This window comes from Eulemur rufifrons, chromosome 30 (genome assembly GCF_041146395.1).
Source record: "Eulemur rufifrons isolate Redbay chromosome 30, OSU_ERuf_1, whole genome shotgun sequence".
Classification (NCBI taxonomy): Eukaryota; Metazoa; Chordata; class Mammalia; order Primates; family Lemuridae; genus Eulemur; species Eulemur rufifrons.
In genome coordinates, this window is record NC_091012.1 from 18,202,516 (window position 1) to 18,228,946 (window position 26,431).

Consider the following 26,431-nt stretch of genomic DNA (forward strand, 5'->3'; position numbering starts at 1 on the left):
TCCTTTTGGTATATACCCAGTAGTGGGATTGCTGGATCAAATGGTAGGTCTACTTTTAGTTCTTTCATGAATCTCCATACTGTTTTCCATAGAGGTTGTACTAATTTCCATTCCCACCAACAGTGTATAAGCATTCCCTTTTCACTGAATCAGTGCCAACTTCTATAGTTTTTTAACTTTTTAATTACGGCCATTCTGACAGGGGTAAGGAAGTATCTCACTGTGCTTTTAATTTACATTTCCCTGATGATTAGTGATGTTGAGCATTTTTTCATATACTTGTTGGCCATTTGTATCTCTTCTTTTGAAAAAATGTCTGTTCATGTCTTTTGCCCACTTTTTAAATGAGGTTATCTGGTTTTTTCTTGCTAAGTTGATTGAGTTCCTTGTAGATTCTGGATATTAGTGCTTTGTCAGATGCATAGTCTATGAATATTTTCTCCCAATCTGTAGGTTGTCTATTTACTGTGTTGATTATTTCTTTTGCTGTGCAGAAGCTTTTTAGTTTAATTAAGTTCCATTTGTTTGTTTTTGGTTTTGTTACATTTACTTTTGAGGTCCTAGTCATAAATTATTGGCAATATTTTTAATTATTATTTTAATGTCTTTTATTTTTCCCCTTAAAAGGGCCAGATGGTCATGTGACTAGATATGATTTGGATTGGCTGGTGAAAAACAGCTATGAAGGGCAGAAACAAAAGGTCATCCAGCCTAGAATATTATGGAATGCTGAAATCTACCAGCAAGCTCAAGTTCCATCTGTAGATTTTCAGAGCTTCTTAGAAACCAAGGAGGGATTGAAGAAGTTTCTGCAGAACTTTCTGCTTTATGGAATTGCATTTGTAGAAAATGTCCCTCCCACTCAAGACCATACAGAGAAGTTGGCAAAAAGGATCAGCTTGATCAGGTAACTCATTAGTTTCCTTAAATCCACAGTACTATAATTTCTTGAGCATGAGCAACAATAAATAAATGTAACAGGTATGGTCACCCTTGTTTTTAATCCAGAATATTTGTGGCTTGAATAAGGAAGGGGACTCCCACATACAGTGCTTTATTTAAGGCCTGGACTTCTAATCTCTAAAGACACTTACGTGATAAATATAATGATGCCTTCAAAGTCATTGGTGTATGTTGAGCCTAAGAATACTGAGTTATAGAAATGCCCCCTGTATTTTTGGAGACAAGATTTGATTTCAGAAGTCAAATAAGGCTTTGCCTTAAAGAAAAAATAAATGTGTTAGTTCAAAAGCTGCCTCCCCTCAGAAGGGTGTCTCATTGGTCAGTAACAGCTGCATTTCAAAGAGACAGCTGTAAGCTGGGCCTATGGTTCTCACCTGTTTTGAAAGACAAGACAGGCTTCACCTAGGGCCATAGGTTGCCAGAGCTGATCAAAGGCCACCTGAGATGAGAGCTGATCAAATAGATATGCTAATGCCCAAGCTGGCCCAGACAGAACCATGCAGTTCAAGTAATTAGCACAAGGCACAGCTCATGTTGACTTCTGAGATCCTCTCTGTCTCCAAGAACATAATTACCGGAGCCAAGATGTCTCTGTTTTTTGCTAAAGTAATAGCCTTATCATAAAACTTAGAAGTTTTCCCTAAGAAGATTTTGTAACTCATTGTTCACCTAGATAGAGTTAGTTAAAGGATCTGTAGTAGCCTTTTAGAAGACTTTGACCCTAAACCAAACTGCCTGTTAGTATGTAAATCCCATTGCCCTTGGCAATGGGGAGCCTGTATCTACCCTATAAAGTACCTGTGTGGAGTTTCAGTCTTTGTTATATTTCCACGGGAGAAATATATACCTTCCAGACTCCTCCTTTGTCTAACTTCATAAACCTTTACTTTATAAACTATATCTTTGGCTCTGTGTATTTTTATTATTATTCTTTTATTTCTGTTTCCTACTATTTTTTCATCCTTTGCGACTACCCCTGCCTGAGAGACCCGACTGGAAGGAAAATCCTCTTTGCGGGGAGTGTAGCTAACTCCCCGCAGGTATATTTTTCTGGCCCAGTGATCCCTGAAGTGAAAAATTATTGTACACTAGAAAGAGCACTGACTGTTAGTAAGAGAACTGGGCAGTAGTCTGAGCTCTACGATCAAGCACTTATATGATAATAGGCAAGTCCATTATACACACACACACACACACACACACGCACACCTGACCCCCACTGTCCTCTATTTTCCCCATCTGTTCAAAAGAGGATTGAATAAGGTGGTGTCTAAAGATCACTCAGTTTTGACTTTGTATGACTCCTAAGGCTTGATTCAGAGACTGGTTTTTAATAATATTGCCTTAGCATTTATATGGCTATATAGCGTTTAACCAGCACATTCATACCCACTATTTTCCTTTGGTCATTATAATAATCCTGATCAGTGCATGTTTTGTCTCCTGTTCTGATGAGGCACCTGACGCTCAGATATACTAAGTGGTTTGCCCAGAATTGCTTTGCTAGTAAGCAATAGAATTGAAATTCAAATAGTCCAGGTTTCCTGATCCTAAACACAGTGTTCTTTTTATTACCATTCTGCTTTTCTAAGTGGTATATAAATTGATCTTCTATAGTGTTAAATGTGATATAAACCTACTTTACTATAATTAGTACTTTTCCTTTTACTTAATAAGGTCCAGAGATATAGCTCATTGTGCAGCAAGTATCATGCTGGGTCATTTGCCCTGTACTAGAAGAGCATAATCAATAGCATCTGTGAGCCAGTCAGTTTGAAACACACTTTGAAAACTTTCAAGTGAAATTGAGAGAGCCTTAGAGATTATAGTTTGAAAGGAAGACTATTTCCTGTTTGGACTTGGAGGGTTCAGAGAATAAGATGAACTCTGAAAGCTTTGAACCCACAATGAAAATGATTATAAAATCAAAATCTATGATGTATACCTGAAAGAGAGATGCAACAACAATGGTACAGCAAGTCTCACTAAATACCATCTTTTTCTCTTTTCCTTATTCCTCCACATCCAAAAGATAAGTAAGGATCTACATTAATCACTTCTATGTCACAAGAAGAATATGAAACTCTTCAGTCACTCTTGCAAATTGGATTATCCAAGATATTAGGAAATTAACACTATTATTGAAAGAAGTAAGAATATTAATAAAGACAACAGTTATAAAATTTTTAAATAAAGTTAAAAATCACTTCCAGAAGTAGTCATATCATCTTTTTCTATGAAAGGAATGTAAGCATAGAAAAGCACCTTGAATGTGAAGGCTATGAAAAACAGGCACATTAACAGAGAGGGATGATTCTCTAAACTTTCAGAATACATTATATTCCCACAGCTTTCCTCTTGATTTCCTAGAATGTTAATCAGTGACAGAATTGTCAAGACTGTTGTATTCCACTGTCATTTTCACCTTGCGGATGAAAATCTGTAACCAAAAAAAATCTATTGTTATTTGTGAGTAATTAAAGAAAGTATTGGAAAGAGTTTCAAAAGGCAAGAATGAAGATTTCAAATAGCTAATAAGTCTTCCTTTATCTCATGGCAGGGAAACCATCTATGGGAGGATGTGGTATTTCACTTCAGACTTCTCCAGAGGTGACACGGCATACACCAAGCTAGCTCTGGATCGGCATACTGACACTACTTATTTTCAAGAGCCCTGTGGGTAGGTGGACTAGACTTTTGCAGAGTAGGGTCTTTATATGTGATTGTCTTGAGTAGTTTCTTAATCACTTTTCATTGTATTTGAACCAAGATCATATCTGATGCTGCAGATTTGTATGACTGTTCCCTTCTCTTTCCCTAGAAACATGATCATTTTTAAATACCCTAGTTCAGTCTTCTTTAGACTTGTGGGAATAAAAAATTTTTAATAAGGTGACCAATATTTCTCTGAGACCTGCTTCATATGTAAAATGGGGTGATAAAAGCTAACTCAAAGGTCACCTAGCAGAGTAAAGGGTGCATAGGTGATCCTTAACAAATTTTATCTTCATTACTGCTTCCCTCCCTTTTACTTGGAGTATATGGGTTTTTTTGTTGTTGTTAAGAATGAACCATAACACCCTTCAATAAACTTTGCTAACAATGAAAAACATTTAAGTGATTGAAAACCCTCCTTACTACATAAATGGAGTCTTAACTTTATTAAATTTATATTTTTTCTTAAAGTAATTATAAATTACCCCCAAAAATGTATTGGCTGATCATTAGTTTTGGAATGTGTACAGTTTTCTTGCATATAGTTATTAACATGTTGCAAAGGGGTTAGTCATGCAAACACAGATACTTTGGGAATGATACTAAGAGGAATTTGAATCTGATTTTTAAGAAGGTGGAGAGGAGGAATGACTGAAACATAACGTTTTTCACATGGAATCAGAAGCTCTTGAGCCAAAGATGATCTATACCATACTTAACTTTCCTACTATTAATATTTGCTACTTAGTAGAGGCACCTCCATGGTTATTTCGTTGTTGTTGATCTTGCTTCTGCATATGCATGATGATCCTGAGACACAAAGATATTAGTAATATGGATTTATGAAGACTGTATGAGAAGATGATAATATACAATTGATTATGGTTACATTGATATCCTTTAAGAGTTTAGAATTTAAGAATGTTTGGTTCAATGGAGGAAGAACAAAGCAGCTTTTAGAGATCCTGCTCCATGTTGTCAATATATGAAGAGATCAATAACCCTGCATCCTCACTTTAGGGGATGCAAAAGGAAGAAAGAGGAAATGGAATAAGAAGCAGCTGGACAGGGACTGAGGTTCAAATACTGATAAGCTCTTCCCTTCATGACCAATACAGGAGATAAACAATTGTCTGTGCCTTTAATTTAACCCTTTCTAATCAATAGCAAGGACTAAGTAGATTAGTGGTATGGTAATAGTGGATAAGAGTTCCAGCTATGGCATCAACCAGACCTGGATTTGCATCCCAGCCTGAACATGTAATAAATTTGTGATCTTACACAAGTAACTTAACTTCTCTGTGCCTCAGGTTCTTCATGTGTAAAATGGGACTAGTAATAAAACCTACCCATTGGTGTTTCTAAGGATTAAATTACATGATATATTTAAAGCACTTGGAATACTGCCTGACATATATTAAGTGTTCAATAAATATTAGCTATTATTGTTATCATTTTATTCATCATCATGATCATCCTCATCATCTTCACTACTATATGCTTTGCCCTGTCTAAAGCTATCTTTGTTCTGGATCTCGTCCTTTCCAGCCTCCTTGTGGATTTCTGTCTCCTCTATCTTCAGCCTTTCCATACCTAGTGACTCCTTCTTATCAACTTCTCATATCTTAATTCTCTACTTTTATACTTCCCTGGACTCTATCTCCCTCCAGCTACAGCCATGTATTTATCCTCCCCTTCATGGCTAATCTTATTAAAAGAATTATCTACATTCAATATCTTTCCATTCTCACTTCCCATTCACTCCCCAAACCCATAGGCAGCTAGTTTTCCCAACCCTGCCCCCCCCCCAATTAAAATTATTCTCTCCAGCATCACCAGCAACTAACTTAGTGCCATATACAGTGTGTACCTTCATCTTACTTGACCCCTGGGACATATAATTAACCACTACCTTTTCTTAAATATCCCTTCTTTCCTAATTTTCCTCCTATATCTTTGACCATTTTTCTCAGCCTCCTTCACTGGATAATTTTCCCCTGTCCATGTCCTAAATATTACTGTTCCTCAAGGTTTTCTCCTTGTCTCTCTTTTCTTACTTGAAATGATCTCTCCAAATGACTTCTTCCATGCTCTTGGCTTTAGCTATCATCTATAAATCATGAAATCTACCTCTCTTCTGAGTTAAACATCTTTAACTGGCTACTAAATAATCCTGACCTAGAAGTTTCACAGAAATTTCAACATGGCCAGAACTGACATTTCTCATTTTAATTGTATTTATTAGATTATCTTTGATTCTATTCCTTTCATCTTTTCCATATTTCTTTTTGTTTAATTTGTTGTTTACTTTTCCTTATTTTTGCTTATTTGATTAAATTACTATTGATTTTATTTCCCTTCATTAATTTGAATATTCTACTGTAGTTTTCCAGTCCATTAATTGTCACCTTCCCTTTCCCTGTTAACCTGTTCAGATGCATACAATTCACCTATTTCAACATGCCCCTAACCCGAACTTCTTCCTCTCATCCCCTGATACTCCTTCATTATCATCCAATTTAACTTCTGCTTGCATTCTCTGTCTTAGTAAACAGCATTATCATCTTTCAGTTTGCCCAAGTGAGAAACCTGTAGTCATTCTAATTTCTTGCCTGTCCTTCATCCTTTATATTTAACAAGTTATAAAATCCTTCCAGTTCTATCTCCCTAGTATCTCTCAGGTGTGTTTTCTTTTCTACAAAGGTCTTCTCTAAGCTCAAGCCCTCAACATTTTTTTTTTTTACTATTACAGTTATCCAAGTTGTTTTCCAAGTTTTTTTTTTTTCATTTTTCTTTTATTTCAGCATATTACGGGGGTACAAATGTTTAGGTTACGTATATTGCCTTTACCCCACCTGAGTCAGAGCTTCAAGTGTGTCCATCCCCCAGACAGGTGCACGGCACCCATTAGGTGTGAACATACCCATCCCCGCCTCTCCCCTCCCACCTGCCCGACACCCGATATATGTTATTACTACATATGCACATAAGTGTTGATCAGTTAATACCAATTTGATGGTGAGTACATGTGGTGCTTGTTTTTCCATTCTTGTGATACTTCACTTATTAGAATGGGTTTCAGCTCTATCCAGGATAATACAGGAGGTGCTAGATCACCATTGTTTTTTGTGGCTGAGTAGGACTCCATGGTGTTTTTTTTCATCTCGCTTCCCACCAGTCTGTCTTCCACACTAGCACCATAATCAACTCTTTAAAATGTTAATATGACCATAGAGTTTCACAGTTTAAAATCATTCTGTGGTTCTCGGTGCTATCCCAATAGGAACTTCTTCTTCTCTTCCTTAAATATACCTTGTTGTTTCACATTGATATCTTTGGTTATGCTTTTTCTCTGCCTGGAATGCCTTCTCCTCACCTCAATCTCATTCCAGTCTAATTATTGCTCATTCTTTAAGACTAGCAAAGCCATCTCCATTCTCCAAAACATTTGTTTATATAGTCTGGGGAACAGACATGCCTGGAGCTCTGACTCGGGGGGATTGGCGGTACATGGGCAACGTATGTAACCTGAACTTTTGTACCCCCATAAGAAGCTGAAATAAAAAAAAAAAGAAAATGACACAAGTAGATTCAGTAATCATTTTATATATAATTTTCTAGAATTTCTCCACTGAACAGAGCTTTCTTTTCCTTCCTTAGCGTTCAGGTGTTTCACTGTCTTAAGCATGAAGGAACAGGTGGCAGGACGCTGCTAGTAGATGGATTCTATGCAGCAGAACAAGTACTTCAAAAGGCACCTGAGGAATTTGAACTCCTTAGCAAAGTGCCTTTGAAGCATGAATATATTGAAAATGTTGGAGAATGTCACAACCACATGATTGGGGTTGGGCCAGTCTTAAATATCTACCCATGGAATAAAGAGCTGTATTTGATCAGGTGAGTACCAAAGAACTATCCTCCATTGTAATGTATTTACCAAATATTAGCCTTCTAATGCAATGAAAATCTCTAAGATCCTTAGAACTGCCACATTTTAATCTTGCTACTGTATAGTTTTCTATTATAGAATAATTTATATTCTTCTTATAATTCTCATGGAATAATAGGCCAACAGCCAAAGGATACTATATTTTGGAGGGGGCAGATAGTAGAGGTAGTATTTTTTAAATGAAAACACTATTAAAATGAAAAACAGTTATTAAATTATCCTCAGTGAACAAACAGCTAGGGTACCCAAAGGCATGACAACAGCAACATTTATGTCTGTAGCTCAGATTTATGCAAAACTCCTGACCAGTGCATTCAATTGCCTACTGGATACCATGAAACTCATTGTCTCCACTCATTTTAAGCATGCTCTTCCACTTGTTTCCCTAATTTCACTGAATGGCACCGCCTTCCATCAAGTTTCCCAAGCCATAAACCAAAAGTCATTTTTCGGTTTTCCCTCTCCCTCACACTACACAACCAATCCTATCAACTGTACCTCCTAAATTTTTCTCAAACCATCCCCTGATTTCTATCTGCAGTGCCACTTCTTTCAGTGAGACCACTCTCTTCTGTACCATTGCTAAACCTTTAATTCATGTCCTTGTTTCCGCCATGAGCCCCCTTCTATTCATTTTCCATGTGCAGCTAGAGCATCTTTCTAAAATCCAAGTTTTATCTTGTTGCTCTTCTGTTAAGATCCTTCTAAGTCTCCTCAGTGCCTTTCATGACTTACAAGGTTCTGCATGATCTGATTCATTCTTACTCTTCTAGCACGATTCCATACAATCTATGTTTCCCCCCCCACACACACACATTCTGCCCAGATGTACCAAATTACTTAAGGTTTCTGGAGCCAATTATTTTCCATCTTTCAGTCAAGCTTTTCTTTATGCTGTTTTTCATATGGCTTACCCTTCCTGTTCCACTTAGTCTAAGCTAACTTCTACTGTGCATCAATTCAATTTACTTAGCAAATATCTCTTGAGCATCTACAGACACTGTCCTTGACACTGGCGATTCAGCTGTGAGCAAATCAGACAAAATTCCCAGCCCTCATGGAATTCTCATTCTAGTAGGAGGAGATAGTTAATTGAAAAATAAGCAAATATATAATTTATCAAATGGTGATGATTACTAGGGAAAAGCAATAAAGCAGTGAAGGAGGAAGTACAAAGGCAGGGTGGAGGTAGCTGCAAAATTTAACTTGACATATTACAAATAATACAGACTTTATAATCAGAAAGAGTTCAGTATAAAATCCTGACTGCCATGTATTGTTTTTTGATTTTGGATAACCTGCTGATCATGATTTTCCAGTTATAATATCTACTGTACTCAGTTGCTGTGAAGATAAAAATAAACTCTTGCCCCTGCCTTTGCCTCTGGCTTGTAGGGGCAAAAATGATGAGTAGATACTAAAAAAAAATGATGAGTAGATACTCAATATTTTTTCAACATTTTATTATGAACATTTTTAAACATATATAAAAATTGAAAGCATTTAACAGGAAACACCCATAGATACCTACCACTTAGATTCTACCATTAAGATATTACTATTGGTATATTTGCTTTATTACCTATCCCTCTCCATCTGTCCATTCATCAGTTAATCTTATTTTTGATGTATTTTAAAGTCTGTTAAAGATATCAGTATGTCTCCCTAAAATACTTCAACATTTATATCATTAGAGTTCAATATATATTTACAGCCTTTTTTGTTTTAAGTTAAAATTAAGTGTGATGTTTTGATACATGTATATACTATATATAAAATTATGTTTTAAAATATTAAATATACAGTTGCTGAGTTTTGACACATGCATCACCTGTGTGACTCAAACCCTTATCAAAATATAAAATACTACTATCACTACAGGAAATACCCTCAGAGCCCTATACACATATCCTAGAGGAAGCCATAGTTTGATTTTTTTACTACCATAGATTATTTTTGCTTGTTCTGGAATAAATACATTCTTTCATGAATAGATACCTGGCCTGTTTCCAGTTTGCAGTTTTATGAATAAAGCTGCTATGAATGTTCACGTAAAAGTGTTTTTGTGAATATGTTTTCATTTCCACAAAATCCTAAGGTAAATTCTAGGAGTAGAATTGCTGGGTCATAGAGTAGGTGAGTGTTTAGCTTCATAAGTATTATGATAAGTATTATAATAACTGCAACAAGTTTTACCAAAATAGATGTACCATTTTACACTGTCATCAACAATGTATGAATTGTAGCTGCTCCACATCCTTGTCAATACTTGATGTTGTCAGTCTTATTAATTTTGGCCATTATGGTGAGTTTCTGCTTTAATTTGATCTTTTTGATAACTAATGATGTTGAGGACCTTTTCATGTACTTATTGGCCATTTATATATCTTTTTTTTGTTGAGCCAATGACTTTATTTTTTAATTGATAAATTAAAATTATATATATCATGTATAACATATTGTTTTGAAATATACATACATTGTGTAATGATTAAATTGAGCTAATTAACATATATATTACCTCACATACTTATTTTTTGTGGTGAGAACGCATAAAATATATTCTCTTAGCAATATTCATGTTTAAGTTTTGTTTTTAATTGACACGTGATTACATATTTATGGTATATGGTGTGATGTTTTGCTGCATATATAGATTGTATAATGATCAAATTGGGATAATTAGCATATATATCACCTCAAACACTTGTCATTTCTTTGTAATGAGAATATTCAAAATCTTCTCTTCTATTTTGAAGCATGCAGTATATTATTGTTGAGTCTAGGCACCCTACTGTTCAATAGAACACCAGAACTTATTTCTCCTATCTAACTATAACTTTGTACCTTGTGATCAACATCTCCATATCTCCCCCTGCCCCATACTCTCTTCAGCCTCTAGTAACTACCATTCTACTGTCTACTTCTATGAGAATAACTTTTTTAGATTCCACACGTGAGTAAGATTATGTGGTATTTGTCCTTCTGTGCTTGACCTACTTCACTTAACATAATATCCTCTAGCTTTATCCATGCTGTTGTAAATGACAGGATTTCATTCTTTTTTTGGCTTACTAGTATTCCACTGTGTATATATACCACATACCACATTTTTTTATCCACTCATCTATTGATGAGCACAGGTTGATTTTATATCTTGGCTATTGTGAATACTGCTGCATTAACATGAGTTTATTAAGCGGTGTTGTCCAGAGAGACAGAACCAATAGGATATATGAGAGGGGATTTATCGGGAGAATTTACTCAGATGATCGCAGAGGTGGAGAAGTCCCACAATAGGCCATCTGCAAGCTGGAGAACCCGAGAAGCTGGTAGCATGGCTCAGTCCAACTCTGGAAGCCTCAGAACCAGGGAAGCTTACAGTGCAAACCTGAGTCAGAGGCCAAAGGCCTGAGAGCCTACGGAAGGCTGCTGGTATAAGTCCCAGAGTCCAAAAGCAGAACCTAGAGTCTAATGTCCAAGGGCAGGAGGAGAAAAGACATCCTGCTCTGAAAGGGAGAGAGAGAGAATCCCCCTTCTTCTGCCTATTTGTCCCAATTAGGCTCCCAGCCAATTGGACAATGCCTGCCCACAGTGAAGGCAGGTCTTCCTCTTTTAGTCTGCTGTCTCACATACCAGTCTCCCCTGGAAATTCCCTGACAGACACCCCCAGAAACAATTATTCACCAATCATAGAAATATCTCTCAATCCAGTCAAGTTGACACCTAAAGTGAACCATCACAATGGGAGTGCAGATATCTCTTTGACATACTGATGTCATTTCCTTTGGATATATACCCAGTAGTGGGGTTTTTCGATCATATGGTAGTTCTATTTTTTTAAGAACCTCCATACTGTTGTCCATACTGCCTGTACTAATTTTCATTCCTACCAACAGTGTATAAGAGTTCCCCTTTCTACACATCCTTGCCAATATTTGTTATCTTTTATCTTTTTGATAATAATCATTCTAACTTAGGTGAGGTGATATGTCATTGTGATTTTGACTACTTGCATTTCCCTGATAATTAGTGATAGTCAGCATTTTTCCATATACCTGTTGGCCATTTTTATGTCTTCTTTTGAGAAATGTCTATTCAGATCTTTTGCTCATTTTTAATTGGATTTTATTTTTGGCTATTAAGTTGGAGTTCCTTATGTACTCTAGATATTAACCCCTTGTATATGTATAGTTTCCAAATATTTCTCCCATTCTATGGGTTGTCTGTTCACTCTGTTGATTGTTTCTTAGCAATTTTCAAGTATACAATCCATTGTTATTAAGTCATCCTATTGAATAATACATCACTTCAATTTATTTATCCTATCTAAATGAAATTCTGTATCCTTTGAGCAATATCTCCCCAACCTGTGCTCCCCGACACCTACCAGCCTCTAGTAGTCACCATTCTACTCTCTACTTCTGTGAGTTCAACCTTTAAGATTCCACATATAAGTGACATCATGCAATATTTGTCTTTCTGTGCCTGGCTTATTTCGCTTAACATTTTCCAGGTTCATCCATGTTGTCACAAATGATATAATTTCCTTTTTTAAGGCTGAAGAGTATTCCATTGTGTATATATACCACATTTTCTTTATACATTCACCCATGGATAGACACTTAGGTTGATTCCTTATCTTGGCTATTGTGAATAGCACTGCAATGAACATGTAAAATATCCCTTCAACATACTGACTGAACATTTTTTCTTATATCTATTGGCCACTTGTATGTCTTTTTTTGAGAAATATCTATTCAGATCCTTTGCCAATTTTTAAATCAGTTTGGTTTCTTACTATTGAATTATTTAAGTTCCTTATATATTTAAGATATTAACCACTTTTCATATGTATAAACCATATATATTATTTTCTCCCAATCTGTAGGTTGTTTCTTCACTCTGTTGATTGTTTCCTTTGCTGTGAAGAAGCTTTTTAGTTTGATGCAATCCTATTTGTCTATTTTTCCTTTTGCTGCCTGTGCTTTTGAGTTGATATCCAAAAAAATCATTGCTCAGACCAATGTCATGGAGCTCTTTCCCTATATTTTCTTTGAGTAGGTTTACAGTTTCAGGTCTTGCAGCTAAGTCTTTAATCCATTTAGAGTAGATTTTTGTATATATGTGAGAGAAGGGCCTTATTTTATTCTTCTGCGTGTGAATATCCAGTTTTGTCAACACCATTTATTGAAAAGACTGTCCTTTCCCGAGAATACTCAGGGCACCTTTGTCAAAAATTAATTAATTTTGATAGATTTATTTCTGAGTTCCCTATTCTGTTATATTACTCTACTGGAGTGTATTCCCTTATTGGGTCCATGAAGATGGGCCTGGAGCTTGGGTCCACAATGGTGGGCCTTGGGCCTGTATCTTCAGGGGCAAGCCTGGTGGCTGGGTTCATGGGTGCTGGCCTGATGACTAAGGCTATAGGGGTCTGCCCACTGATGGGAGAAGTATAGAGCCTGGATCTTCTGGTGTCAGCCTAGTGGTAAGGGCAGTCTGTAGCCTGAGGCCTCTCGGTTTAGCCCAGTGCTAAGAGCAGTTCAGAATCTGGGGCCACTGAATTTGGCCTGATAGTGGAGCAACCTGGATACCAAATGTACAATGCAGGCCTAGATCCTGGGGCTGTGGGATCCACCCTGGGAAGGGCTGGAAGCTTAGTCTATGGATAACAGCCTGGAATCTGGGGCAGTGGGGAATGCCTGGTGTCAGGTTTTACTGAGGAAGGTCCAGTGTTGGGGCCCAACGCAAAGTTTAATGCTCACTTCCCTCTCGTTCTCCCAACTGGAAGATATCTGTCTCTGTGCTGTGCTGCCTGGGGCTGGCAGAAGGGTAATGTGGGTAATGGAAAACTGTCCTTCTTGCCCTCTCTGATGTGTCTTTTCTCATTTCTGTGCTACGTTCCAGTGCTGTGATCTCTAACCTGGTTTTCTTAGCTCTTGCGAAGGCGTTGTCATGTGTAGATAGTTGTTGAATTGATGTTTCTTCAGAGGGATGAGCACTAGGGAATACTATTCTGCCATCTTATTGAGACTGTACATCTCCTTTTGAGAAATATCTGGTTAAATCTTTTTGCCCATTTTTTCATTGGGTTGTCTTTTTATTATTGAATTGTGGGAGTTCTTTATATATGCTAGTTACCACTTCTTACCTGATATATGTTTTAGTAATATTATCTTCTTTGGCTGAACTATTTTTAATGGTGTCTTTTGATGAGCAGAAAATTTTAATTTTAATGAAATATAATTGATTGGTTTTTTTTCTTTAATGATCATTGTTTCTGTGACCTTTATAAGAAACCTTGACTACTCTCATGCCATGATGATATTCTCCTGTTTTCTTTTAAAGGTGTTATGGTTTTAGCTTTTACATTTAGATCTATGATCTATCTCAAATTAATGTTATCTATGTTGTGAGATAGAGGTAGAAGTTCATTTTTTAACATGTGGATATCTAGGTGTTTGTTATAGCACCATTTGTTGAAAAGACCTTTCTTTATCCATTGGATTTCCTTTGAAACTCTGTCAAAAATCAAATTTAGGTTTATTTACAGACTTTCTGTTTGGTTCCATTAACCTGTTTATGGATCCCTATGACAATTTCACACTGTCTTGGCCGTAGTAGGTTTACATCCATTCTTAAGTCAGATAGTATAAGTTTGTCAACTTTGTTCTTCTTTTTCAAGATTGCTGTGGATACTCCAGATCAGGGGTCTGCAAACTTTTTCTTAAAAAGGCTGGATAATAAATATTTTAGGCTTTTTGTACCATATGGTCTCTATCACAGCTACTCAACTCTACTGTGGTAGCACATTACATAAAGAAATTAGGGTGGCTGTGTTCTGGTAAAACTTTATTTACAAAACAGGCAGTGCACTGTATTTGGCCCACAGACCATACTTTATCAACCCATGTTCTAGATTCTTTGCATGTTCACATAAATTTTAAAATCAGTCTGTGATTTTTATGAAAAGACTGTTAAGATTATGATTGAGATTGTTTTGGATCTATAGATTATTTTGGTGAGAATTGAAAAACTAACCATTTTGAGATTTCTAACCAATGAACCTGATCTATCTTTCCATTTATTTAGGTCTTCCTTAATTTCTCTCAGCACTATTTTGTAGTATTGAAGACAGAGATTTTACATATCTCTTATTAATTTTATTCCTAAGTATTTTTATGTTTTGATGGGATTATAAATTAAAATTTTAATATTTTTTTCTAATTGTTTACTGCTATTATAAAAACTCAGTTGATTTTTTTTTTAATTAGCATTTTTATCCTGCAAACTTGCTATAGTCATTTATTAGTTTTAGGAGTTTTGTTTTAGATTCCTTTGGATTTTCTGTATAGACAATAATGTCTGCAAATAGAGACAGTTTTAAATCTTTCTTACAAATCTGTATGCTTACTTATTTGCTTTCTTGCTTTACTGTACTGGCTAACACTTCCAGTACTATGTTAAATAATAGTGCATATCTAGACATCCTTGCCTTGTCCTCAATCTTAGTAGAGTATTCGCTATTTCACCATGTACAATGTTAGCTGTAGGATTTTTGGTAATGTCTTTTATCAGCTTGAGTTTTCTTAGAGTCTTTTTCCTCCCTTAATTATTGAAATAATCATGTGATTTTTCTTCTTTATTCTGTTAATTCAGTAAATTATTGGGATAAATCCTAATAAACCCGATCAGGAGACAATACAACACAGTAGTTTAAACAGAGAATGTTTAATATAAAGTATTTTGAACTGTGGTAAAATAGTAACTATAAGATATAAGGAAAACCAATATGGTACCCTGTTGGGCCGAGGCAGAATATCTAAGGAAGGATAAACCTGCAGAGGTTCAGATCTTGAAAAAAGAGTGATTCAGCTACCTGATAGCAGAGAAGCTCTCTGGTTTGGCCAGGCTGGACTTGATCTGGAATTGCTAAGCAAACAACAGGCCACCCTCTGTAGTGCAGGCAGGGGAGCAGGCAATCAGTAACTGGTGGTATAAGTGTACAGTGGAAGACTGGGTACCTGCAAGAGCAGGATGACTTCAGAAAACATGGGTTGCCTGGGGTGGGGTTGAGAAGTAAGAGCTTGCAGAAAGAATGACTGCTTAGTGTGTGACCCTATGGGAGACAGGAAGTTGTATTGTGGGTCACACAGGGGCTTGCCCAGGGAGTCTAGGAAAGTGGCTATAGGTAGGCAGCTGAAGGCAGGCTATGATGAGGTTCTGGTTTACTGCGTCAAGGGAGCTGTGGAAAGGTTATCACCAGGCTGAGACTGCAGGGTCCCATAAGGACCAAATCGTGGCCTAGAGGCTGGGGCTGGCTCTACCAGATGTCTTCACACTGACGCCTCAGAGCCTCTACTAGGATCAGAAACAGCAGGAAAAATCTCTTCCTCTTTCAAGGTCCCTCCATGCCCTTTTCTGTGAAGGCTTAACATTGTGCTTAATATAAAGGAAAAATGCTTCAAGGGATTCTTATATCTAGAGCATATAGAGACAGGTGGATTTGGAACTGAGAGGCAATAAATTAATAACTGACACATATACATAGCTGGTTTCAGCTTAATAATTGAGAATTTTGCATCTAGGTTCCAGAAGGATACTATTCTATAATTTTCTTTTTTTGTAATGAGTTTTGTCACATTTTGTTATTATACTGACTTTGTAAAACTCTGGTTTAACAAAGAGTTTATGTAATAGTGCTTATTTCTTCCTTAAATGTTTGCTGGAATTTACCAAGGAAACTCTCTGATAATGCAGTTTACTTTGTGGAAAGGTTTTGGACATTAAATTCAACTTTTTCCATAGATACGAAGCCAGTAAGCTCTTCTGTTTCATCTTTACTTAGTGGTTCTTTCGAGAAATTTGTACATTTTACCTAAGTTGTCAAATTTGTAGTCATAAAGTCATTCATAACATTCTCTTTTTATCTTCATGGTATCTATAGGCTCTATAGTGATATCTGATTCTTTATACTGACAGCTTTTGTTCTCTTTTTTTCTTGTTCAGTCTGGCTAAGAGTTTATCAGTATTGTTGGTCATTTCAAAGAGCTATCTTTTTGTTTTGATTTTCTCCATTGTTTGTTTCTATTTCATTCATTTATGCTCTTATCTTTGTTATTCCTTTCTTTTTACATATTTTGGTTTAACTTAATCTTATTTTCCTAGCTCCCTAAGGTAATTGATTTTATACATCCAGTCATTATCTAATATAAGCATTTAAAGCTGTATTTTTATCTCTAAGCCTTTTTCTCTAAGCTGAATATTTTTTTTTTTTTTTTGAGACAGAGTCTCACTGTGTTGCCCAGGCTAGAGTGAGTGCCGTGGCGTCAGCCTAGCTCACAGCAACCTCAAACTCCTGAGCTCAAGCAATCCTCCTGTCTCAGCCTCCCGAGTAGCTGGGACTACAGGCATGCACCACCATGCCCGGCTAATTTTTTCTATATATATTTTTAGCTGTCCATATAATTTCTTTCTATTTTTAGTAGAGATGGGGTCTCGCTCTTGCTCAGGCTGGTCTCGAACTCCTGAGCTCAAACGATCCGCCTACCTCGGCCTCCCAGAGTGCTAGGATTACAGGCGTGAGCCACCGCGCCCGGCCTAAGCTGAATATTGATATATTTTATTTTAATGATCATTAAATACAAAATATTTTCAAATTTTCTTTGTTTTCTTCCTTCAACCATGTATTAAAGTATGTTCTTTAATTTCCAAATATTTGAAGTTTTCCTAGCTATCTTATTATTATTAACTTCTAATTTGATGCTGTAGTTGAAAGAAAACCTATTCTATAGGATTCGAAGTTTTAAAAGTTTACTGAGACTTGGATTTAACCCAAAAAATAGTCTACCTTGGTAAAAATAGCATGTGTACTTAAAGAGCATGTGCATGTGTTTCTTCTGCATTACTTCAGTGGACTCTTATAAGTATCAATTAGTTCAAGGTATTTGGTAGTGTTATTTGATATTCTGTGTGCTTTCTAGGTTTTTATTGGCTAATTATTCTCTCAATTGCTGAGAGAGCAACATTAAAATATCCAACTAATATTGAGATTTTTGTCTATTTTCCCTTTAATTCCATTAGTTCTTCATGTATTTTGAATATCTGTTATTAAGCACATGCACATGTATGGCTAGTATGTTTTCCTGATAACATGACCTCTTGTCACCATGAAATGTCCCTCTTTAACTTTCCTTTGAAGTATACTTTACCTGGAATTAATATATCCACTTCAGCCTTCTTGTGCTTACTCTTTACATAGTATATGATTTTCTATCGTCTTTTCTTCTGACCTATGTATGTTTTTGTATTTAAAGTTTAGTATTATAAACAGCATATACTCCAGTCTTGCTTTCTTATCCAGTATGACAATCTCCAATTGAATTCTTTTGTTTCAGAATATTATGGGATTATAAACGTTTTGGTTACATAAATTGTATTTGTAGCATTTGAGTCGAAGTTTTAAGTATGTTCATCCCCCAGATAGTGAGCATTGTACCCGTTTGCTATACATTTACCCATCCCTTCCTCCCCCCACCTGCCTGACACACTGTGAATGTTACTACTATATGTGCACATAAGTGTTGACCAGTTAATACCAATTTAATGGTGAGTACATGTGGTGCTTGTTTTTCCATTCTCGTGATACTTCACTTTGAAGATTGGGCTCCAGTTCTATCCAGGATAACACAAGAGATATTAGTTCATCATGTTTTTTTGTGGCTGAGTAGGACTCCATGGTATACATACACCACATTTTATTAATCCACTCATGTATTGATGGGCACTTGAGTTGTTTCCACCTCTTTGCAATTGGGAATTGTGCTGCTATAAACATTCTAGTGCAGATGTCTTTTTTATAGAATGTCTTTTGTTCTTTTGGGTAGATGCCCAGTAGTGGGATTCCTGGATCAAATGGTAAATCTACTTGTAGCTCTTTGAGGTATCTCCATATTACTTTCCACAGAGGTTGCACTAGTTTGCAGTCCCACCAGCAATGTATGAGTGTTACTATGTCTCTGCATCCATGCCAGCATTTGTTGTTTTGGAACTTTTTGATGAAGGCCATTCTCACTAGAGTTAAGTGATATCTCATTGTAGTTTTGATTTGCATTTCTCTGATGATTAGAGAGGTTGAGCAGTTTTTTATATGTTTGTTGGTCTCCCTGATTTAATTGGGATATTGATTGCATTAGCATTTTTAAACTCTTTACAATATTTTTGAAGTTTTTATTTATACAAATTAAGCCTCCCAAATTTGAAACTTTGAAATCTGAAATGCTCCAAAATATAAAACTTGTTGAGTGTAACATGACTCTCAAGGAAATGCTCAATGCAGCATTTTAGATTTCAGATCTTGGATTTGTGATGTTCAGTGAGTATAATACAAATATTCTAAAATCTAAAATCCAAAACACTTTTGATCCCAAACAGTTTGCATATGGATTACTTAACATGTATACCATAAAATTAATGTTTTAAGTGCACAATTCAATGATTGTTAGTATATTTAAAAACATGTGTAATCATCATCACATTCCAGTTTTTGGACATTTCTGTTGCCTCAAAAAGTTATTTTGTACTAATTAATCAGTCACTCCCCATTCTGCCTTTGTCCCCAGCCCCTGTCAATCACTAATCTACTTTCTGTCTCTATGGATTTGCCTATTCTAGAAGTTCCATAGAAATAAAATCATATAATATAAAGTCTTTTGTGTCAGCTTTCTTTCACTTAGCATGTTTTCAAGGTTCATACATATTGTAATGTATATCAGTTTAATTGCTGAATAATGTTCTTTTTAAAATATTTTTTATAATTGACACATAATATTATAATTGTACATATTTATGGGGTACAGTGTGATGTTTCAATGCATGTATACACAGTATAATGATCAAATCATTGTAATTAACACATCTATCACTTTAAACATTTATCATTTCTTTGTGGTGGCAACATTCAAAATTTTCTCTCCTAGCTATCTTGAAAGATACAGTACATTGTTATTTCCTATAGTGACCGTACTGTGCCATAGAGTACCAGAACTTATTCCTCCTGTAACCACTATTCTACTTGCTACTTCTATGAGATCAACTTTTTAAGATTTCACATATGAGTGAAATCATGCAGTGTTTGTCTTTCTATGCCTGGCTTATGCCACTTAACATTATGTCCTCCGGGTTCATCCACGTTGCTGCAAATGACAGGATTTCTTTCTGTTTTATGGCTGAGTGGCATCTCTCTCTCTCTCTCTCTCTCTCTCTCTGTGTGTGTGTGTGTGTGTGTGTGTGTGTAAAATCACATTTTTATCCATTTTTCTGTAAATGGGCACTTAATTTGATTCCATATCTTGGCTATTGTGAATAGTGCTGCAATAAAAAATGGGGACACAGATATCTCTTTGAAATATTCACTTCCTTTAGATATATACCCACTAGTAGGATTGCTAGATCATATGGTAGTTCTGTTTTTAATTTGTTGGGGAAACTCTATACTGTTTTCCATAATGGCTGTACAAATTTTAATTTCCACCAATAGTGTAGAAGAGTTCCTCTTTCTCCACATCCTCACCAGCATTTGTTATTTTTTGTCTTTTTGTTAACAGCCATTCTGTTAATAACTGGGGTGATGTGATATCTCACTGTGGTTTTGACTTGCATTTCCCTGATGATTAGTGATGTTGAGCATTTTCTTTCATATGTATATATTAGGCATTTATATGTCTTCCTTTGAGAAATGTCTATTTAGATCTTTTGCCCATTTTAAAAAAAAGATTATTTTCTTTTCCTACTGAGTTGAGTTCCTTACATATTATGGATATTAAGCTCTTATCAGATACATAGTTTTCCAGTACTTTCTCCTATTCTGTAGGTTTTCTCTTCACTCTATTGATTGTTTCCTTTGCTGTGCAGAAGCTTTATACTTTGATGTAATCCCATTTGTCTGTTTTTGCTTTTGTTACCTGTGCTTTTAAAGTTTTATCAAAAAAAGATCATTTTTCACTCCATTTTCATGAAGCAGGCCCCCTGTGTTTTCTTCTAGTAGTTTCATAGTTTCGGATATTATATTTAAGTCATTTATCCATTTAGACTTGATTTTTGTATATGGTGAGAGTTAAGGGTCTAGTTTCATTTTCCTGCATGTGGATATTCAGTTTTTCCAACACCATTTATTAAAGAGACTGTCCTTTTTGCACTATGTGTTCATAGTGCCTTGTAAAAAATTCATTGGCTTTAAATGCATGGATTTATTTCTAGGTTCTCTCTTCTGTGCCATTGGTCTATATGTCTGTTTTTATGCCAGTACCATGCTGTTTTGTTCACTGTAGCTTTATAGTATGTTTTGATGTCAGGTAGGTAGTGTGATATCCCCAGCTTTGTTCTTTTTGCTAAAGATTGCTTTCATTATCCCAGGTCTTTTGCATTTCCATATGAATTTTAAGATTTTTTATTCTATTTCTGTGAAGAAAGTCATTGCTATTTTGATAGAGATTGCATTGAATATATAAATCGCTTTGGGTGATTTGTATATTTAAACACTATTAATTATTCTAATATTGAATAATGAACATTTAATATTCAATATTGAACATGGGATATATCTTGCCACTTATTTGTGGCACCTTCAATTTCTTTCTTTGGTGATAATAGTTTTCATTATAGAGATCTATTATCTCCTTTGTTTTATTCCAAGTATTCCTCAGTATTTTTTGTAGCTATTGTAGATAGAATTATTTTCTTGATTTCTTTTTCAGATAGTTTTCTGTTGGCATATAGACACACTGCTGAATTTTGTTTATTAATTTTGTGTCCTGCAACTTTCATTTATTAGTTCTAACAGGTTTTTGGTGGAGTCTTTGGGATTTTCTATATATTAAATGTATGATTATGTCATCTGCACACAGGGATAATTTGACTTCCTACTTTCTAATTTATTTCTTTCTCTTACCTAATTGATCTGGCTAGGATTTCTAGTATGTTTAATAAAAGTGGTAAAAGTGGGCATTTTGTCTTGTTTCAGATCTTAGAGGAAAGGATTTTAACTTTTCCCTCTTTGATATGATGTTAGCTGTGGGTTTATCATATATGGCCTTTATCATATTGAGGTATGTTCCTTCTATGTGAAATTTGTTTAGAACTTTTAGCAGGAAAGGATGTTGAATTTTATCGAATGCTTTTTCAGAATTTATTAAAATAATTATGTCATTTTTGTCCTTGATTCTCTTAGTACACTGTATCACATGTATTGATTTGCATATAATATTGTATAATATATACCACATTTTGTTTATACATTTACCAATAATGAACATTTGGATTGTTTCCAGTTTTGAGCTCTATAATGCTGCCATGAACTTTTGCATACAATTCTGTGTAGATGTGTGTTTTCATTGCTCTTCAGTAGATATCTACAAGTGGAATTGCTGGGTCATATGGAAACTCTATGAATAACCCTCTGAGGAACTGCCAAACTTTTTCACAGTAGTTGCATCAGTTTACACTCCTACCAGTATAGGGCTTCGGTTTTTCCACATCCTCACCAACCCTTGTTATTATCTGTCTTGTTCATTATAGCCAGCCTAGTAGGTATAAAGTAGTATATCACTGTGCTTTTCGTTTGCATGTCCATGATAACTAATGATGTTGAGCATACTTCCATGTGCTTCTTGAACATTTGTATATCTTCTTTGGTCAAATCTTTTGGTTATTTCTAAATTAAATCATTTGTCTTTTCATTGGTCAGTTTTATGAGTTCTTTATATGTTCTGAATTCAAGTCCCCTTATTGTGTATGCTATTTGCAGCTCTTTTTCTCTCAGTCTATGACTTGTCTTTTGACTCTCTCAAGTGTGTTTCTTGATGCAGTCAGTAAAGCTTTTAATTTTGATGAAGTCTGATTTCTTTTTTTTCTCATTGCTTGTGTTCCATCTGAAAAGGCTTTGCCTAATCCAAGGCCATGAACATTTACTCCTATGGCTATTCTGAGAATTTTACAATTTTAGCTCTTACATTTAGGTTGCTGCTCTATTTTATAGTTAATTTTTGTTTATGGTGTGAGGTAATGATCCAAGCTCATTCTTCTGCTTGAGAATGTTCAGTTATCCTAGCACCATTGTTGAAGAGATTATTCTGTCCCCCATTCAATAGTCTTGGCTCCCTTATTGAAAATCAATGATTCATAGATATATGGGTTTATATCTGACTTTGAATTCTATTACATTGACCTATGGGTATATCTATCATTATGCCTAGTCTATAAACATATAATTACATGTTTATTTTTAATTTTTTGTTTTCTCTTTGCTCTAATTTTCCCTCTATTTCTCATTTCCTGCTTTCCGATGGATTCATTTAAAATCTATTTTTTAAATTATATTTTAATTTGTGTACCATGTAAACTTTTTTTCTGGCTCCTTGCAAGATTTTATCTTTATTTTTGGTTTGCAGCAATTTGGCTGAAAGGATTCTAGGTGTGGCTTTCTTTATATTTATACTGATTGAGATTCCCTGAGCCTCTTGGACCTAAAAATTTATATCTTTCACCAAATTTTGGTCATTATTTCTTCAGATTTCTTTTCTGCCTTATTTTCTCTCTTCTCCTTCTGGGACTCCAATTACACATGGGTCAGACCTTTTGATACTGTCCCACAGGTCCTTGAGGTTCTGTTCATTTTCTTTTCTAAAATTTTTCTCTCTGTTCTTCAGATAGATCAAACAAAATCATCCAGTTTTCAGATTCACGGACTGTTTTATCTGTTGTTAAGCTCACCCAGTAGATATTTTTTTTTTTAATTTGTTTTTCTTTGCTGAGGTTTTCTATCCTTTCATTGAAAGCATAGTTTTGTTTACCTCATTGCATGTAGTTATAATAGCTAGTTTAAAATCCTTGTCTGATATTTCCAACACCTGGGACATCTCAGGGTTGGCCTTGATCAATTGACTTTTCCCTTAGTAATCAGTCACATTTTCCTGGTTCTTGTTATATTGAATAATTTTGGATTGCATCCTGGACAATGTGAATATTATGTCATTGAGATTTTAGATTCTGTTATGTTTCTCCAAAGGTGTTACTGTCTTTGCTTTTGTTTTAATGGGCAATTAACTTAGCTGTACTCAAAATTCAAACTCTGTTCTTTGGTAGCTCAAAGTTCGGTTCAGTTATTTTATCTTTAGATGGAATTCTGAGAGTCTGCCTTGTATATGGAAAATTCAGGGATCATCTAGATATTTGGGCACAGCTCATACACAGAGTTTAGTTCTCTACTTTTCTCAATCTCTTTATTTCCAGGATTTCCTCTTCATTTTCTGGTTGCAGTGGTTGCCCAAACTCTGCCCTCTAGTTCTTCGGACCAGAAAGACTGAAAGTTTTCTTTGGAGTTTTAACTTCCCCATATGGTGCAGGTACAGGCTGTGGCATGCCCTCGGGCTGTATGCCATGGAACTGGGAAACTCACCCAATGCAGTTTGTTTCTTCCATGTGTCAACTCTCCTCCAGAATCTGCCTCTACACTACCTTCAGGTAGTTGTTATTTATATTTTGCCTAGAGCTTTTTAATTGTCACCTGTGAGATGATGGAGTGGATCAAATAGGAGTTTACCCAGCCATTACCAGAGCAGAACCCAGTGTTCAATATTTATAATAACATAAAAATATAGCATGCTTTGTATTATATATAAGTGAGGATTTTCTACAAATGGGATATTGTAACAGTTAAGCATGATGACTATTCACAAATGCATTTTAAAACTTATTAAACATTTTAGAGCAAGGGGTTTTAAAATGTAACTATTTAGATATAATTACTTGCCTATTCTTCAGCCACTATTATTCAAAGCTTAGTCTAACCTTGTCCTCCAACTCTGAGTATAACTAACTCACCGTGAAGATGTTCATGGTTTCTAGGGCTTGTTTTTATGGCTTGAGATAGCTAAGCAGTTTTTATTTTAGCTAACATGATTTACCTCCTTTATGTCAAGCACAGTGTCAGTGTGTAATATATAATGCTTTATATAATCCTCATAACAACTGTATAAGGTATTTATTGTTAATATCAGTTTCAGGTGGGGAAACTGAGGCTCAGGAGATCAAATAGCTCCTCCAAAGTCACACATCTGAACTGAGATTGTAATGATGGTCTACTTGACTTCAGTGCCCATCGTCTTTCACTTACACCACAATCCACTCAATCACTGAGCTCTCTTTACTTGGAAATCTTTCATTGTCTGTCAGTCAATGAAATAGTTTTGTTAAACTTTCCTAGGTTTTCTTTTCAGATAAATGCCTATTTTATTTGGTTTTCCCTACTTCTAGGTCTCTCTTGCTTCATATCAAAGCTGAGAAAAAAAAGAAAAGAAAAATTACACAATAATATGATGACAACACTTTGTGCAAGAGTCCAGAAACAGTCTTAATCTAATCAAAAGAACATTGTACAACCATTTTGCTAATTTGTAATAGACTTTTCCTTCTGCTTCCTGCTATTGGCTTTAGAAAACATCATCATCTAATATAAGTAGTGAATACTAGATCCTATGTAACCCTGGGCAAATCGCAAGGCCTTATCGTTATTTTCCTTATCTATAAAGTAAGATAATAATAGCTGTACTACTTACGTCACAGAGTTATCAGATAGAGGGGCAATGAGGTAGTGTGTATGAAACCACTTGTAAACTGTAAATCTCTATTTTTGGTCAAGAGATTACAATTAAAATCTGTAAAAAGTTGGTTTTATGAACAAGCATACACAGGAATTAAGATCATTTTTCTGCTCTGTGGTATAAACAATGAGTTAAAGTATTAGGGAGACCTGATTTCAAAACCTCTCTGCTACTTATAAACTCTATAGCAGGTTCAACCTATCTAAGTTTCAGGTGCCTTACATGTAAAAGGAGGCTAATAGCACCTTCCCTTCAGGGATGATGAAAGGAGTGAATGAAATAATATTTGTGCAAGTGCCTAATATAACACTGGAGGTTTCTGGAAGCGACAATCGGTGTCGAGACCTTGGTGAAGACTATGCTTCCTCACTCTATTCTCCTTCCAGGCATGGCTCCTCAAAGAAGGACTATTACATTCTTTCATTTGATTCTCACGGTAGCCCTGTGAGATCAGCTAAGTGGGTGTTTATTATGCTCATGTTATATATGAGAAAACTAAGAATATTGGCTCTGATTGTGCCATGTACTGTCTAACACTAATGAATACCGTCTGATGTCCAAAAAGGGTACCATTGGATATTTGTTTCTCTTTTTTAAAAATTTTAATATTATATTTCATTTAACCCCATATATCCAAAATATTATCATTTCCGTATGTGGCCAATTTAAACATTACTGGCCTATTTTACAATCTTTTCTTATTCCAAGTCTTCAAAATCCAATGTGAGTTTTACGCTTATAGCACATTTCAAATGGAAATGTGCTATAAGTGTATTTCTCTTTGAAAAGAGATATTTCTCTTTGGAAAGAGTATCTTTGTCAGTATTTATTGAAGCTGAGCATACACATGCCTTATGACCCAGAAATTCCATACTTAAGTTTATATCAAACAGAAATGAATATATATGTTCATCAAAAGGCATGTAATAGGATGTTCATAGCAGCATTATTTGTAACAGTTCCAAACTGGAAACTACTCAAATGTCCATCAACAGTAGAATGGATAAATAAATTGCATTGTGGTCACACAATCAAATTCTATATAGCACCAAGGATGAATAAATTACTGCTAGACAATGATGAATCTCCTAAACATAATATTTAATATTTTTTTTTGAGACAGAGTCTCGCTCTTTTGCCCTGG

The 26,431-nt window shown here is 35.4% G+C and overlaps 1 protein-coding gene across 4 annotated transcripts in view; it reads left to right on the top strand.

Moving 5' to 3' along the window:
- Positions 1–26,431, top strand: part of TMLHE (trimethyllysine hydroxylase, epsilon) — a 97,382-nt gene that overhangs the window by 66,363 nt on the left and 4,588 nt on the right. For all 4 annotated transcript variants that reach the window (XM_069462969.1, XM_069462966.1, XM_069462968.1 and 1 more), the window contains 3 exons: positions 628–907; positions 3,524–3,643; positions 7,339–7,575. In XM_069462969.1, the coding sequence (XP_069319070.1) occupies positions 628–907; positions 3,524–3,643; positions 7,339–7,575 (637 nt within the window). The remainder of the gene's footprint in view (positions 1–627; positions 908–3,523; positions 3,644–7,338; positions 7,576–26,431) is intronic.